The sequence below is a fragment of the Taudactylus pleione genome, unplaced genomic scaffold (assembly GCF_031769625.1).
Source record: "Taudactylus pleione unplaced genomic scaffold, aTauple2 ptg000154l, whole genome shotgun sequence".
Lineage (NCBI taxonomy): Eukaryota > Metazoa > Chordata > Amphibia > Anura > Myobatrachidae > Taudactylus > Taudactylus pleione.
This window is the reverse complement of record NW_028284556.1, coordinates 20,286,905-20,303,205: the sequence shown is the minus strand read 5'-3', so window position 1 is coordinate 20,303,205 and position 16,301 is coordinate 20,286,905. Positions and strand designations below refer to the sequence as shown.

Genomic DNA, 16,301 nt, shown 5'->3' with positions numbered 1-16,301 from the left:
ACTATAGATAAAAGCTTCCTTAGAGCCCAGTGCAATGGAGAAATAAATCATGCAGCACCCCCTTTTTCAGACAACGGACAACACTCCCAGGTTGTACTGGAGATTATTCTTCAATTACTCTGGTTGTATAGCCACACACCTCAGTGTTATACAGTTGGCAAAATCTACACAGCACAGGGCAGTTATTGGGAGATCCACACTCCATTCTGCTGAATTGTCACCTGACCAGAAACCTGAAACTGTAATCTAACATATTTCTCCAGTGTCTACCCTTTAATCCGTGGACACACAGTACTTAAAAGAGTATTTTGTACCTGAAACTTTTGAATACCATTGATTTGGGAAAACACCAAGCTGTTGTCTTGCAGAGCTTTTGCAATAATATCCAAAACATCTTGCCACTGGTGAAAAACGACAACACGGACAATTAAGCTGCACATAATTTTTGGAATATAATATCACTAACAAAGAGAAAAAAACTACAGTAAGTGTCAGAATCCAGAAAAAAAAGGAGGAAAATTGGGTTTTCAGATAATCTGCATTCCCCACTAATTTTCATGCAAATGACACATGGACCAGACATTAATAGCAGAGTTATATTCTGCATTTAATAGGCTAAAAACGAATAATCGTTCACAGCAATATTTATGCTTACTTTAGGTGGATTATATAGTATGTATTATTATCAGCTAATGATGACAATTACAGACTTATCTGAGATAACCAAACATTATCTTTATAATTGACTCTTAAATTACTACCAGGTGCATTCTCTGCACAAATGTACATTATAATGCGTAGATACCATTTTATGTATATTACCATCTTAACTATAATACCAGTTTTAGTTGCGTTTTAAGCTGGTGGTATAATCAAAGAGCACTGTACATTTGTTTGGCATTGGGGTAAAATGTTTAATTTTCTTTATCATTCTATTGCATCAGATTATTTGGGTACTTTGCTATTTTATGTGTTATTAACTGATGTATAACAAAATAACTGTTTTAGAGGATCTAGAAAAACACTTATTTAAAAACTATTACATCAGCAGAAAAATCCTTCCAGTTTCTAATCTATCTTTGGACATAACTCTTTTAGATACATTTATTTTATTTTTCCCCCATAAAATTGAGAAAAGGAGAGTTATGGTAAAACTTACCCTTGTTAACTCTCTTTCTTCGAAGTCCATAGGGTCCACAGGGAGACAATGGGGTGTAGGTGGTACTTGGAGGACCGGATACCAACAGCAAAGCTTTTTCCTGTCCCAGGGTGCTCCAGTCATTCCCCCTCAGTTTTGTTAACAAGCCCAAGGCAGAAGCAGGATAGGAGAGAAGGAAGACTAGTACACAGAAGAATCACACTCTCACACAGAGAAGGAAACAAGTGACCAAGAGAATAAACTCATAGAAGCCAGGTTCGTCAAGGCAGGGTCTCAAGGCAGTGGAACCTATGGACTTCGAAGAAAGAGTTAACAAGGGTAAGTTTTACCATAGCTCTACTTTTCTTCTTCAGGGTCCATAGGGCTCCACAGGGAGACAATGGGGATGTCCCAAAGCAGTAGTTCAAAGGCGGGGACGCTCCTGAGCTGAGATGAAGACTTGGCGCCCGAAGAAAGCATCCTGAGTGACAAATGTATCAAAGGCATAGAACCTATGAAAGGTATGGACAGAAGACCACGTGGCCACCTTGCATAATTGTTCTGTAGACGCCACACGGCGGGCTCCCACGAGGGACCCACAGAGTGAGTAGAACGAGCAGAGACTGTAGCTGGCACAGGAAGGCCAGTCTGCGTGTAAGCCTGTGAGATAGTCATGCGAAGACATCTGGCCAGAGTCTGTTTGTTAACTGGCCGACCCTTCTTATGGAATCCATATAGGATAAAGATGGAGTCCGATTTTCTGATGGAACTAGTACAGTCCACGTAGATCTTCAGAGCACGGACCACATCCAAAGAGGCCTCACCTGCCAAGAGGTCTGGTGATTGAAAGGCCGGAACCACAATTTTCTCATTGAGGTGGAAACGAGAGACCACCTTGGGAAGGAAGCCAGGGCGCGTTCGAAGAACAGCCCTGTCCGGATGAAAGATTAGAAATGGGCAGTGACAGGAAAACACCCCTAAATCCGATACCTTACGAGCAGATGCTAGAGACAGAATGAAACAGAGTCTTCACAGCTATCTGACATCTACTGAAGCCAGGGGTTCGAATGGAGGTTCCTGAAGTGCGTGGAGAACCACTGACAAATCCCACAGAGCCACAGGAGGGCAAAGGGAGGTTGTATACGTAGAACACTTTGCAGAAAGATTTGAACATCCGGTAGAGGAGAAATTCTGCGCTGGAACAAGATGGACAGAGCAGAGACGTGCACCTTTAGAGAGGCTAGGCGGAGTCCGAGATCCAATCTAACTTAAAGCAAGTATTCTAGAAACCCTAAAAACTTGTGGGTCATAGTTTCTAGTAGCACACCACTGGAAATATGTATGCAACACTTGGTAATAAATCCTGGCAGAGGCCGGTTTACGCGCTCTGAGCATGGTCTGGACCACAGAGCTGGAAAAGCCTTTAGACCTTAGGAGGGATGTCTCAAGAGCCAAGCCATTAAAACAGATGGGCCAGGTCCAAATGTAAACAGGGACCCTGAGACAACAGATCTGGTCATAGAGGAAGTTGGAGAGGAATGTCTATGGAAAGACTTTGAAGATCAGAGTACCAATGGCGTTTGGGCGAAGCCGGAGCTACCAACAGGACCTGCATGCACGTAGTGACGGCTGAGGAAATCCGCTACCCAATTGAGAATCCCCAGGATGAACACTGCGGAGATGGCTGGGAGATGGCGTTCGGCCCATGGGAGAATGTGGGACACTTCTGCCATTGCTGACTGACTTCGATTGCCTCTTTGGTGATTGAGATAGGCCACTGCCGTGGCGAAATCGGACTGTACATGTACAGGCTTAACCTGAAGAATATCCTGAGCCAGAGTGAGGGCTTTGTAAATGGCTGAGTTCCAGTACGTTGATTGGTAAGACCAGCTCAGCTGGAGTCCAGCGCCCCTGGAAGGAGTGCTGGCCGGTCACTGCCCACACGTGGAGGCTTGTGTCCGTTGTGAGGAGTGCCCAGTCTGGGATCCAAAAGGGGCGACCCTTGTTTAGGTGGGACATCTGTAGCCACCAGGATAGGGACAGGCGAACCTCTGGAGAGAGGCCCATCATCTGTGATCTGATGAGATGAGGCAGCCCGTTCCACCTGAAGAGGATCAGGTGCTGTGAGGGCCTGGAGTGAAATTGAGTGAACTCCACCATGTCGAAGGTGGACACCATGGATCCCAAGGTATGTATTGCAGAGTGAATTGCCACTCGGCGACTGTGGAGTAATCTGCGCGCTCGGTGCTGTAATACAGAGATTTTGTCTGCGGTCAAGAAGATTTTCTGAGAGTCCAGGAAGGCTCTCAGATGTACCATTCTTCGAGAAGGGGTCAGGGAAGACTTTTTCCAGTTTATCAGCCAACCGTGCTTTTGTAGAAAGGCAATGGTTACTTGTAGATGGCGGTGAAGAATTTCTGGGGAGCTTGCTAAGAGCAAAAGATCGTCCAAGTATGGAAGCAGTGTGATCCCCTGACAACCAAGATAGGCTGCCATAACTGCCATGATCTTGGTAAAGACCCGAGGAGCTGTAGAAAGCCCAAAAGCCAGTGCTTGAAATTTGTAATGTTGCTGTAGTACAGCAAACCGGAGATACTGTTGATGAGAAGGCGCTATAGGTACATAGCGGTAAGCGTCCTGAATGTCCAGAGACACTATAAAGTCTCCAGGATCCATAGCCAGGACAATAGAGCGTAGGGTTTCCATTCGAAACCAGGGCACCCTGATAAATTTATTTAGAGACTTGAGGTTGAGGATAGGCTGATGAGACCCATTGGGCTTTTGAACCAAGAAAAGGGTAGAATAATAGCCCTTCCCTCTCTGTGATGAGAGGACTGGAATTATTACCCCCAAGAGTAGTAAGGACTGAATGGCCTTCTGGAGGAGCAGGGCTTTGCTTGGGTCCGATGGCGGTCCTGTGCAAAAGAACTGCTGGGGGGGGGGGGGGGCGCCTAAGGAATGAGAGGGCGTAATGAGTGGGAGACCACTTTTCTTACCCAGGCGTCTAGGTGGTCAGATGCCAAAACTGGGCGAACTGAAGAAGTCGGCCTCCCACCCTGGGAGCCCCCAGGGAAAGGCCCGCCCCGTCAGACCAAAAGGATGACATCCGAGGCTTCGTAATAGGTGCAGAGGGCAGGAACGCCATCTTGGAAGCTACCAAAGTATTCACAATCTTGTTCAATTCTGGGCCAAATAGGATCTACCAGAATAAGGCAGAGACTCCAAAGCCTTTTTAGAGTCCGATTTTGCTTTCCATGAGCGAAGCCAAATAATACTGCGGGCTACCATGGAAGTAGCAGATGCCTTGGAAGCTAGGAGGCAAGTGTCCAAAGCCACCTCCCCTAAATAGGAGGTTGCATCTTTAATGTGAGATATGTATGACAGCTGTTCCCTGGAAGCATCAGAGGGAAAGGTATCTTCTAGGGCCTCTGCCCAACTCTCAATGGCTTTTGCCACCCAGGCCGTAGCCCTGGCAGGACGAGTAATAGCTCCTGTAAGAGAGTATATAGACCAGGCAGGCTTCCATCCTTCTATCCGTAGTCTCCTTTAAGGAGGTTGCAGTGTGGATTGGTAAGGTAGCGTTCTTAACTAGGCTTGTTACGTGGGAATCCACTGCAGGGGGAACTTCCCATTTAGTGCAATCAGTAGCTGGAAGAGAGTAAAAGGAAATCAAGCGTTTAAGCAGCTGAAACGTTTTACTAGATATATTCCATGCTTCACACATATGATCAGTTAGCTGATTCGAGTGAAGAAACTCTGGCAAAACTACCGTCTGTGACTTAAATATTGGCTCTTTTGCCCTAGGAGTAGGTTCTGTCTCTTCTATTTGAAGAATAGATTTTACAGCTGGTATATTCAATATAGAGGGGGGCTCCTCTTCTCCCGAGGGGGAGTCAGAGTGAGAGAGGTCTGCATCTTCTGCCTCCCCAGATGATAACTCAGAATCAAAATGGACTGGGAAGATAACACAGCACGCTTAGTAGGTTTACTAGGTAAGGGTCTCTCCTTTTGCAGCATTTGTTGAAAGGCTGTAGAGGTAGCTGCTAGACTCTGCACTGAGGTAGAAAGTACGTCTACCCATCCGCCAAAGGATTCACAGGGAGTACCTGCTGTGGCCATCCCATAGTGGGAGCTACCACTGGGATCGCTAGGTGGTCCACAATTTTTGCCAATACCTGCGAAAAGGAAGCCCAGGGGGGACCTGAGGAGAGGATGCTGGGGCTGAGGGGCCAGGTGCCGTATAACAAGATGCACAAAGACCTTCTTGAATGAGATCCTCTGAAGCCAAGCCTGATAAACAGGGCTTGCAAGACACCAGAGTGGGAGCAGCAGGCTGCTTGTTATTCTTGCTTTTGCCAGACAGAGCTGCAAGGATAATTGTAGCACCCAATCTGGCACAGTGCAGTGAGCAACCCATACATGTACAATATGGCACAGTGTAGTGCGCAACACAGATATACAATATGTTATAGCCCTCACAAATATAGGTAGATGTGAGGTACAATAAACCACCTATACCTCAGTATTCCAGGTTATAATGAAAGAAAGGGGAAGGGATAAGCTGACAGTTTGAGAAAAATAGACAGCAGCGCTAGCACAAGTCATATATATGCAGAGTATACACTATAACTGCCGTGGGCACTAAATTCATAAATTCAACTACACAGACCGCAGTGGCTGGTAGGAAATAGCGCTGTAAACCTAGCCTTTGGGAGAGATATACAGGGAGACCGGACCCAGCGTTCCTGGAGACCTGAATGCAGAAAATGGCTGCTGTGAGTCTCAGAGGGGGCAGAAGGTGAGGGAGGTGCAGCTCAGGGAACAGCAAGACAGCAGTGGAATGGCTCCCTGAGCCAGGGGAGGGGCCGCAGAGAGAGCACCTTTTCCCCTATGCTGACATCAACCACCGGTCCCTAGCCTTAATCTGTGCCCTGTGCCAGTATTGTAATGCCCTGGTGGTCTAGTGGAGTCCTGGATGAACCGGTGTCCATGAAACTGAGTTGCCCTGCTGTGGGCAGGGTATAGGGGGAAGGACTGGAGCATATTGGGATAGGAAAAAGCTTTGTTGTTGGTATTCGGTCCTCCAAGTACCACCTAGACCCCATTGTCTCCCTGTGGAGCCCTATGGACCCTGAAGAAGAAACAGTTTATTTTAGCAAATTCTCACTTTGCTAACACAATTACCCAAAGCACACACACATTACTTCTTGCTCTTACTGTAGAGAAGACCAGTGACTTGGCTCCAGGATCCAAGGACTGGATTTTCATGAGTGTTCTGATGACTGCTTCAACTTTGGTAGAATGGCTCCCCTTTGAGAAGTATACAGATGGTCTTGTTATGAATTTATACCTTTTCATATCTTCAGCCAGGTAATAAAGATTTTTACATGGGTTATCACAAACACATTAATTCAATAAAAACACAATGGCGTAAAGGCTCTAAACACAAATAATGTTATTTGCAAATGGACTAACACTGTACTTGACCCCAAATATGTTTTGCATTTATTTTTTACTGTACATAAATGTAAAGCTGAATTGTTAAATAAAAATGTAATAAGTAGAGATGTGCGGGTTCGGATTTACTCGTTTCTTATTGCCATTTTACCGCAAGTTCGGATTAGTTCGGATTTATTTTATTGGCTATCCAAAACACGTGATAGCCGATAGCCAATAAAATGCCGTTCTGAGATCCGATTAAATCCGAACCCGCTCATCTCTAGTAATAAGTTATTATGTATCAGGCATTATGTTTTTTGCTGTGGCTCTACTTGCAAGGAGAGAGGCGTATGGATTTCACACAGATGCAAAAGCAGGCCTGGCCAACCTGTGGCCCACCAGCTGTTGTGAAACTACAAGTCCCAGCATGCCTTGCCAGAGTTTTAGCATTCCCTAATGGCAAAACTGTGGCAAGGCATGCTGGGACTTGTAGTTTCACAACAGCTGGAGAGCCACAGGTTGGCCAGGCCTGTGCAAAAGCATCACTGAACAGACAGCGGAGGACCATCCAAATTCTCTGTAAACCCAGGTAAGTTATATTATATAAGAAAACAAATCTTATGGACTGCCACCCAAAACTTAATTTTCAACTTTGGATCGAGGTATTTTTCAATTTCATGTTATTAAGTGGCAACATATTCTGTGGCTTCAAATAAAAAAAATTAACAGATGTATCTGCATTGTTTGTAACCTTTCCATGTCCTGTCAACATGTCCCATTTCATCAGTTGAGTCCAGTATGTCACATTTACGTATGTGGCTGCATTAACATGGACTCAGGCGTGTTAACTGCCAGTAAACTTGATTAGCCAAGATTAATATGTTCATAAAGCAGGGATGGGGAACCTCCTGCCCGGGGGCCGTATAACGCCCTCTGAATCATATGGTCTGGCCCTCTGAGTTTTTTTCTGCTAGCCTCATCTGGCTAACAGGGAGCCTACAATGGCACACTCCAGCCGGAATCTATGCAGCAGTGCCGTCTGGAGCGTCCTTAGGACACAGGATCCTCCGGGACATTGCTGTAATCACCGGTGAAAAAGAGGGGGCGAGGCCTGCACAGGGCCCACGTATAATGTATAATATTATATTTGTCAAAATGGCCCTCAGCATAAAAAAGGTTCCCCACCCCTCTCATAAAGCAAGCGGCAAATACTAGACCAAAGAAATATCTCTGTGATTAAAACGGGCATATTGGCATGTTTGCTTTAGAAGTACAAGCGGGAAGAAATGCAGTAGCTTCACAAGGCAATTGGGTTGCCTGTAATAATCACCCGATATTCATTCCAAGTTTATTCTAATGAATTATCCTGTTCAGTTTTTGGTTCTCAAATATCTGAGCATAGCAAATTATGTTATATACATCTAATAAATATTTCCAGAATATGAACATATTACATAAAAAAAAAAATGCAAATTTTTAAATTCCTGCGCTTATAATTTCATACACTGACTATTGCAATTCCCTTTGTACTAGTAGGACTTTCTGCCCCACAAATCCATTTTGTTAGTAGAGGTAGCAATATTCCTTGCAAAACATTCTCCTACTGCTTTTCGATCGCTCGCACTGGTTCGTGCACTGCGATGCATACGCAGAATACAAAAATCATCTGACTGCGGACGAACGCTTCCTAGCGAGCGAGTCTGAATCGGGCCCTTAGCCTGGTGCATGAGACTTGTTGGGTGGTGCAGTAAAGCTTGTGGTGACAGCCCTAGTTCCCTCTATAGTGTTTTGCATTTTTATATATAGTACTGTACAAAGGTTTTAGGCAGGTAAGGATAAAAAATGCTGCAAAGTAAGAATGCTTTCAAAAATAGAAGTGTTAATAGTTTATTTTTATAAATTAACAAAATGCAAATGAACAGAAGATAAATCTAAATCAAATCAATATTTGGAGTGACCACCCTTTGCCTTCAAAACAGCATAAATTTTTCTAGGTACACTTGCACACAGTTTTTGAAGGAACTTTGCAGGGAAGTTGTTCCAAGCATCTTGGAGAACCACAGATCTTCTGTGGATGTAGGCTTGCTGAAATCCTTATGTCTCTTCATGTAATCCCAGACAGACTCGATGATGTTGAGATCAGGGCTCTGTGGGGGCCATATCATCAGCTCCAGAACTCCTTGTTCTTCTTTACACAGAAGAAAGTTCTTAATGACTTTGGCTTTATGTTTGGGGTCATTGTCCTGCTGCAGAATAACTTTGGAGCTAATCAGACACCTCCCTGATGGTATTGTATGATGGATAAGTACCTGTCTGAATTTCTCAGCATGCAGGACACCATTAATTTTGACCAAATCCCCAACTCCATTTGCTGAAATGCAGCCCCAAACTTACAAGGAACTTTCACCATACTTCACTGTTGCCTGCAGATGCTCATTATTGTACCGCTCTCCAGCCCTTAAGCGAACAAACTGCCTTCTGTTACAGCCAAATATTTAACATTTTGATCAGTCCAGAGCACCTGCTGCCATTTTTTTGCAGCCCAGTTCCTAGGTTTTCATGCATAGTTGAGTCGCTTGGTCTTGTTTCAACGTCGAGGGTATGGCTTTTTGGATGCAAATCTTCCATGAAGGCCACTTCTGGCCAGACTTCTCCGAACACTAGATGGGTGTACCTGGGTCCCACTGGTTTCTGCCAGTTCTGAGCTGAGGGCACTGCTAGACATCCTCCGATTTCGAAAGGAAGTAAGCATGCGTAAGCATTATATCTGATGCATTAAGTTTCCTTGGCCGACCACTGCCTCTACAGTCTTTAACGTTGCCCCTTTCTTTGTGCTTCTTCAAAAGAGCTTGGAAAGCACATCTTGAAACTCCAGTCTGCTTTGAAATCTTTGTCTTGGAGAGATCTTGCTGATGCAGTATAACTACCTTGTGTATTGCTGCTGTGCTCAGTCATGGTGTATGACCTGTGACATGAAACAGTCTTCCACAACCTCACCTTTGTAGCAGAGTGTGGCGTTTATCTCAAGAATAATCGCCAGGAATGATGTCATGTGAATGTAAATATTATATATGTATCAAAATGGTTCTAGGTGGTGTCCTGTATTTGACCTGTAGGAATACAAGGCTTGGGGGAGATTTGTCTCCCTGGAACTATGTATCCAGATAACCATCTCTTATCTCTATAGTTTGGCGAGAGATACATCCTTAGTGCAGATGGTCAGACTCAGTCAAGCCAGGTCACAGGGTATAAATCATTTTAGGATAGGTGAGAGCAGGGATGTATGGTATGTGACTGGTTTCTAAATCCCCATTAACCCTGTTTCAAGACCCCCTACCTCCTATAGACAATTATGTGAAAAGGTGTGTCCAATATCTTAATGTCCATGGTACAGCAAAGAAAGATTTAAAAACCTCAAGGGTGGGGGCTAATGCAGCTGTGACGGTATAACTGTGCTTCTCCCTCAATGATAACTGTTCTTGTGCCTAAGGAGAGTCCTGACGACTGGCCTGGACCCAATGCTTCTGTGTTTCCTTCACAACAGAGTCTAAGTGTAAAGACTCTGGGTTTTCTATTATTTTAATTCCTTTTATTTTCTGAAACTTATTTGTGATATATTTGTATTGACCATATTTGTACTACCTTTTTCTGTAATCAATAACCTTGGAAATATTTTTCGGATTAAACATTCTTAATTCAGTGTATTCTCCGTGTTCTTGTCGAATTCATGAGCCTGTGAGGTCAAAGCTACCTACCTATATGTGAGTGTGCAATATTGAGATTTGAGGGGAGAATCTAACGACTCCCGTGAACTTCGTTGGTGGCAGTACCGGGTTAGACTAACCACATGTGCTGAGGTAACTATAAGTCACTGGTGGCGATTCTCAGATTGAGGTATCTGGAGAATCGGTTGGCTGGTCGAGACACAGAGGTTTAGCTGTTCCACACCCAGTTTTAGGCCTGCTAAACAGCTGTTTCAGTTAATGACTGTGTTTCAACCTACATATGAAAATGATGATCATCATCACCTTTTTGGTATAATTGGTAATCATACACCTGACTATGGGCCGTATTCAATTAGCGGCGAAAACAAAGGTTTTTTTCGCCATTGGTGAAAATGGCTGTTTTTCAACAAAAAATAGATAAATTTTTAGAAAAAAAGTCGAAACCACCAAACAGGCAAAACTGGAGAAAAAGAAAGTGGAGAAAGTTTTCTCCATCCCAGACCAGGAGAAAAAAAAATGCAAAATCCCTATTTTTGGCTAAAAATGTGGGGATTTCTTTCAGAAATCTTTGTACACCCCTCCCCCTCCTATTTATAAATTTCCCCAAAACTTTTTTTCATAAGTTGCATACTTTGGCTGGCGAAAAACGACTGCGTAAATTTTGGGTGAAAAAAAAAATAGTTGAAAATGGTTTTAACGTATTGGGTCTGGTTTTTCAGAGTGCGGTATGGAAGTGTCAAGTGTTTTAAGCATTGTTCGCGGTCGCAGCAGGCAGTTTTTCAACGGTTTTTAAAATTGCATTTTTACGACACGAAAATATACTTGCACCCATTTTAACATACCCCCAATTTACGTGGAACAGTAATTTTCTGGGGGAAAAAAATAGCTATCATTTTCAACGATTTTTTTTTTTTTTCACCCAAAACTTGCGTGGCAGTTTTTCGCTAAGGTACGCAACTTATGAAAAATGTTTGGGGTAATTTATAACCTAATGGTGAGACAAGCAGCAACATAAATCCTACACCAATGTCAGTGAATGGGGCTAAACAATGTGCGTTTGTCCCAGGTTTCTGACCTATATGTATTAAAACTCCAGGAAAATGTCCGATTACAAAACAGACTTGATAGATGCTTGGGGTAATTTATAATCAGGGGGGGTGTCAATAGAGTTCTGAAAGAAATCCCCACATATATTAATCCAAAAATAGGGATTTGTATTTTTTTTTCTCCTGGTCTGGGATGGAGAAAACTTTTAATATTAATTGGGGAAGAGAAAATGGGAAATCGTCGCACAGGTAAGAATTTAAACTAGTATAATCAGTGCCAGATTAATGTCCACATGGGCCTGGAGCTGAAATTTTTGATGGGCCTATTGTATGCCGCTGAAGGGGGTGTGACAAGTACCGTAGCAGTGTGATTGGTAATGTGGGGCCATGACCAGTGCGGTGTGGTTGTGGTTTACATAGGGGTGTGGCCAGTGCAGCGTTCTCCCTGGACGCTCCGAGCAGTGCTGCATTTTCAGGTGCCGGCAGCCTCAGTACCTCTACGCAATGGCATGACGTTACACACTTAAGGAGTTAGCCCTGCTATGCCGCTGACTGTGCATGTGTAGACCAGCACTCTTGTGCAAAGGATAGTGCTATGGCGTCTGGTGCCCTCTTAATTACCTCTGCCTGTGAAGGGAGACATGTAGCAGTCGAATGGGCGGCACTCTGGACGGCTTGTATAAAACAATTAAAATCCATTTAAGTTATCAACATTTCAGAACTTGTATTCGTCCTTTCAGTAATCCTGATGAAAGAATGAATACAAGTTCTGAAGCATTGATAACTTAAACTGAGTTTTGTGTGTTTTATACAAGCCGTCCAGAGTGCCGCCCATTTGACTGCTATATATATGTGTATGTGGGTGTGTACATACATACACACCCACATACACACATAAATTGTGATGGTACAGGGCTTGAGGTACACTTAAGGGGACTGAGGCAGGTGTGGTGTGATATGTTGACAGTGATGCAAATGTCAACATTAGGGTTAGGCTACATGGGGGCTTAGGCACTAGGGGAAGGTTAGGGTTAGGCTACGGGGGGAGGAGGATAGGGTTAGGCACTAGGGAGAGGTTACAGTTAGACTGCGGGGGGAGGAGGTTAGGGAAAGGCACTATAAGTAAGGGGTAGGCATTAGGGTTAGGGGGGGATACTCACTGGAAGACTGGAGCCGCAGAGGTCATGACCGCGGGGACCCGGAAGCCGTGCTGGAGTCACTGCAGCCATCAAGAGCAGGTCAGTGAGAACTGGGCCAACAGGGATGATATGTCGACATTCCATCACTGTCCACATGAATGTCGACACGAACAACTTCAACATTATGACCATGTCGACATTCTATCAACATGATGAATATTTACACACCATTCCTCACCTGCTTCAGTCCCCTTAAATGTGCCTGAAGCTGCTGTACCATCCCTATTTACCAACGTGTGTGTATGTATATATACATACATAGTACACACACACACACACACACACATATACATATGTATATTAGGGGTGTGCACCGGCCACTTTTCGTGTTTTGGATCTGGATCTTTCTTCGTGTTTTGGATCTGGATTGGTTTTGCCAAAACCACCCTTCCGTGTTTTGGGTTCTGGGTTTTGTGTTTTGGATCTGTATTTTTTTGAAAAAAAGCATAAAAACAGCTAAAATCACAGAATTTGTAGGTTTTTCTGCTCCTATGCAATTATTAACCTCAATAACCTTAATTTCCACTCATTTCCAGTCTATTCTGAACACCTCACACCTCACAATAGTGTTTTTATGTCCAAAAGGTTGCACCGAGGTAGCTGGATGACTATGCTAAGCGACACGAGTGGGCGGCACAAACACGTGACCCATCTAGGCGTGAAACTGCAGTGGCAGACAGGATGGCAGTTTGGAAAACTAGGCCCCAAACTGTACATAATGCAAAGAAAAAAAAGAGGTGCAAGATGGAATTGTCCTTGGGCCCTCCCACCCACCCTTATGTTGTATAAACAGGACATGCACACTTTAACAAACCAATCATTTCAGCGCCAGGGTCTGCCACACAACTGTGGCTGAAATGATTGGTTCGTTTGAGCCCCCACAAAACAAGCTGGCAATTAATCTGTCCCTGCACAAACTGGCTCTACGGAGGCAAGATGTCATCCTCATCCTCCTCATCCACCGATTCCTCACCATCTTCAGTGTGTACAGAGTATTAATTCGTCCCTGCTGGAACCACAGGTCCCTCCGTACGTTCTGGAGGCTGGTCTCCCTGGAAGAGTTGATAATTCATTTTATGAACATCATCTTCTCCACATTTTGTGGAAGCAACCTCCTACGCCTTTCGCTGACAAGGTTCCCGGCTGCACTAAACACTCTTTCGGAGTACACACTGGAGGGGGGGCAACTCAGGTAAAATAGAGCCAGTTTGTACAGGGACCTCCAAATTGCTTCTTTTTCCTGCCAGGACAGGTACGGACTGTCTGACATGCTTACTTGGATGCTGTCACAGATGTAATCCTTTAACAGACAGACGCACGCTTGTCGCTGCTGCTTTGAGGATGCAGGTGCGGCTACAGCCCACACAATTCACAAAGACAGAAATAAAAAAGAATATTTTTATTGTTTGTGGAGCGCACTTTGAGGGTTACACCACCCTTTAACAGACAGACGCACGCTTGTCGCTGCTGCTTTGAGGATGCAAGTGCGGCTACAGCCCACACAATTCACAAAGACAGAAAAAAGAAGAAGAATATTTTTATTGTTTGTGTAGCACACTTTGAGGGTGTCACCACCCTTTAACAGACAGACGCACGCTTGTCGCTGCTGCTTTAAGGATGCAGGTGCGGCTACAGCCCACACATTTCACAAAGACCGAAAAAAAAAGAACAATATTTTAATTGTTTGTGTAGCACACTTTGAGGGTGTCACCACCCTTTAACAGACAGACGCATGCTTGTCGCTGCTGCTTTAAGGATGCAGGTGCGGCTACAGCCCACACAATTCACAAAGACAGAAAAAAGAAGATTTTTATTGTTTGTGTAGCACACTTTGAGGGTGTCACCACCCTTTAACAGGCAGACGCACGCTTGTCGCTGCTGCTTTAAGGATGCAGGTGCGGCTACAGCCCACACAATTCACAAAGACAGAAAAAAGAAGAATATTTTTATTGTTTGTGTAGCACACTTTGAGGGTGTCACCACCCTTTAACAGACAGACGCACGCTTGTCGCTGCTGCTTTAAGGATGCAGGTGTGGCTACAGCCCACACAATTCACAAAGACAGAAAAAAGAAGAAAAATATTTTTATTGTTTGTGTAGCACACTTTGAGGGTGTCACCACCCTTTAACAGACAGACGCACGCTTGTCGCTGCTGCTTTGAGGATGCAAGTGCGGCTACATCGCACACAAGTCACAAACACATTAAAAAAATTTTTTATTTTTTTTTGGAGCACTTTGAGAGTTACAACACCCTTTAACAGACAGACGCACGCTTGTCGCTGCTGCTTTGAGGATGCAAGTGCGGCTACAGCCCACACAATTCACAAAGACAGAAAAAAAAAGAACAATATTTTAATTGTTTGTGTAGCACACTTTGAGGTTGTCACCACCCTTTAACAGACAGACGCACGCTTGTCGCTGCTGCTTTAAGGATGCAGGTGCGGCTACAGCCCACACATTTCACAAAGACAGAAAAAAAAAAGAACTATTTTAATTGTTTGTGTAGCACACTTTGAGGGTGTCACCACCCTTTAACAGACAGACGCACGCTTGTCGCTGCTGCTTTGAGGATGCAGGTGGAATCTAGACGGGATTTGGAACCGAGGACACACTACCTCCATCAATTGTCTAAATCCCACTGCACTAATGGCGGATACCGGATGCACGTCTAACACCAACATAGCAGTCAAGGCCTCAGTTATACGTTTTGCTTCAGGATGACTGCTGTCGTACTTCATCCTCATCGCTAGGGACTGTTGGAGGGTCAATTGTTTAGTAAAAGTAGTGATGTTCCTACTTCCTCTCTGGGATGATGAACAACTCCCAGCAGCAGCAACAGCACTAGGAGGAAGTGGTTCTTGATCTTTCCCTATTTTATTTTTATCGGAGAAAGTTTGGTCCTCCATTTATGTTATATTGATATATACGTGCGGCTAAAGCGCACACAAACACAGAAAATATTTTTTTATTTTTGCTGGAGAGTAGTGCACTTTGTGGGTTACACCACCCTTTAAGAAATGAGCCAGCCGGCTCTTTACTTATGGGACACAGGCGCACACTTGGCGCTGCTCCTTTGTTGATGCATGTGCAGCCACAGTGCACACAATTCACAAACACAGAAAATAATTTTTTTTTTGGTTTGGACTGGAGTGTACTTTCGGGGGTTACAGCACCCTTTAACGGTCAAGCCAGCCGGCCCTTTACTTATGACACAGGCGCACGCTTGGCACTACTTTGTTGATGCACGTGCGGCTACTGCGCACACAATTCACAAACACAGAAAATATATTATTTTTTAAGCACTTGGGGGGAGCACCCCTGTTGGACAGAGCACCCCCTGGACAACACTACAGCACCCCTTTAGGACTGGGACACTGCACAGGACTTTGGAGTGGACACAGCCCCTATGGAGAACTGACTGCACAACACAGTCCAGCCAGCCCCTATGGACTTTGAAGTAGTGGACACAGCCCCTATTAACAACAGCAGCACAGCACAACACAGCCAGCCCCTATGGACTTTGAAGTAGTGGACAACAGCAGCACTACACTACACTACACTACACAGCCCTAACTCCCACCCTCCCTCTTCACTGTCCACAGCCGAGTGAGAAAATGGCGCCGACGCGGGTACCTTATATAGGATCCAAAACCCGCGAGACTCGGAAGGCAGGATGATGACGTTTTGCCTCGATTTCAGATCCGAGTCAGGCGGGAAAAGTCGAGCCTGATTCGGATCGGACTCGGATCGGGG

General features: G+C 44.6%; 1 protein-coding gene across 5 annotated transcripts in view; it reads right to left on the bottom strand.

Annotated features, from left to right (window-relative positions):
- Positions 1 to 16,301, bottom strand: part of SHPRH (SNF2 histone linker PHD RING helicase) — a 152,252-nt gene that overhangs the window by 18,604 nt on the left and 117,347 nt on the right. For 3 of the 5 annotated variants that reach the window (XM_088474388.1, XM_088474386.1, XM_088474390.1), the window contains exons 26-27: positions 6,356 to 6,448; positions 315 to 401 (exon numbers count right to left, since the gene is read on the bottom strand). In XM_088474388.1, the coding sequence (XP_088330514.1) occupies positions 315 to 401; positions 6,356 to 6,448 (180 nt within the window). Of the gene's footprint in view, positions 1 to 314; positions 402 to 4,698; positions 4,787 to 6,355; positions 6,449 to 16,301 lie in introns of those variants that run through there. The other 2 variants (XM_088474391.1, XM_088474389.1) reach the window with 2 other exon arrangements.